General features: G+C 49.1%; 1 protein-coding gene across 1 annotated transcript; it reads left to right on the top strand.

Moving 5' to 3' along the window:
- Window positions 1-1,390: 1,390 nt before the first annotated feature.
- EMH_0069780 (uncharacterized protein) lies at window positions 1,391-2,377 on the top strand (the record flags this gene model as incomplete). Its single annotated transcript, XM_013498904.1, has 2 exons — window positions 1,391-1,541; window positions 1,845-2,377. The coding sequence occupies 2 exons, from the start codon at window positions 1,391-1,393 to the stop codon at window positions 2,375-2,377; spliced, it is 684 nt and encodes a 227-aa protein (XP_013354358.1).
- Between the last annotated feature and the right edge of the window lie 214 nt (window positions 2,378-2,591).

The raw sequence follows: 2,591 nt of genomic DNA, 5'->3' as shown, positions 1-2,591 counted from the left end.
CTGCTGCTGCTGCTGCTGCTGCTGCTGCTGCTGCTGCTGGGGGTGGTGGTGGGGGTGGTGGTGCAGCAGCTGCTGCAGCAAGAGCTGCTGCTGCTGCTGCTACCGCGGCGCTTCTTGCTGCAGTTGTAGCAGCTGTAGCAGCTGCAGCAACCACTGTTGCTGCTGCTGTTGTTGCTGCTGCTGCTGTTGCTGCTGCTGCTGCTGCTGCTGCTGCTGCTGTTCTTTGAGGAAGGAGAGAAGCAGCAAAGCGGTGAGGCGCAGGCAGCTGGCGTCTCCGAACAAATAAGCTGAAATTGTTTTATAAAAAAAAAAAACAAAAAATATTTTTATAAAAAAAACAAAAAAATAAATTATTTTATAACGAAAAAAATAAAAAGAAATAATTTTATAAAGAAAACAAAAAGAAAAATTTTTTTATAAAAAAAACAAAAAGAAATTTTTATAAAAAAAAAAGAAATTGTTTTATAAAGAAAACAAAAAGATAAATTATTTTATAAAGAAAACAAAAAGAAAATAATTTTTGTAAATAAAACTAAAAGAAAAAGAAAAACAACAAACAAAAAAAAAACAAAAAAAAAACATAAGGAGCAAAGCTGCCTATACACCCCAACCTAGCGAGCTGCGTATACACCCCAGCTTCTATAGCTGTCTATACACCCCCAACTTATAGAGCTGCATATACACCCCAACCTAGCGAGCTGCCTATACACCCGAGCTTCTAGAGCTGCCTATACACCCGAGCTTCTAGAGCTGCCCATACACCCGAGCTTCTAGAGCTGCCTATACACCCCAGTTTCTATAGCTGCCTATACACCCCAACTTATAGAGCTGCCTATACACCCCAAACCAGCGAGCTGCGTATACACCCCAGCTTCTCGAGCTGCCTATACACCGCAACTTTTTATAGCTGCCTATACACCCGAGTATATGTGTATTACCTGTATAAGTTTTTGTCTATCATAAGCGGGGGGATCGAGGAGAGCAACAGTATCTCTGATTAGCTGCAGTAGCCCATTAAGCTCTTCTTCTTTGGGGGCCCCCCGGGGTAGGGGCCCCTCAGGGGGGCCCCCAGCAGCAGATAGGGGCCTCACACTGGTGACCCATACTTTGCCTTTTGTATCAGGCAGCAGCGAGAAACGCAGCAGCAAGAACCCTTGTCTTTCTTGCTGCTGCTGCTGCTGCTGCAGACGCTGCTGCTGCTGCTGCTGCTGCATACTTAAACATAATAATACTTTTAGGATCGCCTCGCAGCTACGATCCCAAAGACAGCTCCACGCAACACTGCTGCTGCTGCTGCTGCTGCTGCTGCTGCTGCTGCTGCTGCTGCTGCTGCTGTTTTCATTCGTTTCTGCTGCAGCTAGTGCAGCACGCAGCTGAGCAAAAGACAGATATGTTGCTGCTGTTGTGCTGCTCAAGCTACCATCCCCACCAAGTATCTCCCGCTGCTGCTGCTGCTGCTGCTGCTGCTGCTGCTGCTGCTGCTGCTGCTGCTGCTGCTGCTGCTTCAGGATTTCTTCTGGTGAAGGATAGGAGGGATCTGCGTCAGCTCTCTCAACTGGTTCTGCATTAGCAGCAGCAACGGCAGCAGCAGCAGTAGCAGCAGCAGCCTTTGCTGCTGCAGTTGCTGCTGCACTGCAAGCAGCAGCACGCGGCCTATCACCAGCACCACCGCCCGCACCACCACCATCCCCACCACCACCACCACCACCACCACCACCACCATCACCACCATCACCAGCACCAGCAGCACCAGCAGCAGCAGCAGCAGCAGCAGCAGCAGCATCAAGCTCCCCCTCCCAGTGTGCTGCTGAGAGACAATCTGTTTTGTGTGTAAATTTATTAAGACAACGCAAATCTAAGCTGTAAGCAAAACGAGCCACACGCACACGGCCCTGAACACGCAGCAGCAGCAGCAGCAGCAGCAGCAGATGTAGCAGCAGCAGCAGCAGATCAAGCAGCAGCAACAGCAGCAGATGCAGCAGCAGCAGCAGCAGATGCAGCAGATGCAGCAGATGCAGCAGAAGCAGCAGATGCAGATGCAGCGGCAGCAGCAACAACAGCAGCGGCAGGTGAAACAGTAATAGCAGCAGCAGCAGCAGCAGCAGCAGCAGCAGATATAGTAGACGCAGAAAAAGTAGCAGCAGCAGGTGCAGCAGCAGCAGCAGATACACCAGCAGCAGCAGCAGCAGATACACCAACTGCAACAAAACCAAAACCCCCAACAGCAGCAGCAGCAGCAGAACCACCACCACCAGCACCAACAGCAGCAGCAGCATCAACAGCAACAGCAGCACCAACAGCACCACCAGCAGCAGCAGCAACAGCAGCAGCAGCAGCAGCAGCAGCAGCAGCAGCGGAGATACCTCATGATAAATGAATGCTTCTAGTGGTACTAAGGAGAGCAGCACAACAAAAAAAACTAAATTAAACTTTCGCTGCTGCAGCTGCTGCAGCAGCAACGGAGAAGATATATATTTTTGTATTTGGCCTTCTTTAGATAATAAATTAAAAAAAGAAAAACATAAAAAAGATGAACTGCTCGTCTTTATACCCCCGCTGCTCTGCCCTGCACATATACATATATATATATA

The sequence above is a fragment of the Eimeria mitis genome, genomic scaffold (assembly GCF_000499745.2).
Source record: "Eimeria mitis Houghton genomic scaffold, Emh_scaff3811, whole genome shotgun sequence".
Lineage (NCBI taxonomy): Eukaryota > Apicomplexa > Conoidasida > Eucoccidiorida > Eimeriidae > Eimeria > Eimeria mitis.
The sequence above is the reverse complement of the archived record's forward strand: the minus strand, read 5'-3'. Positions and strand labels throughout refer to the sequence as shown.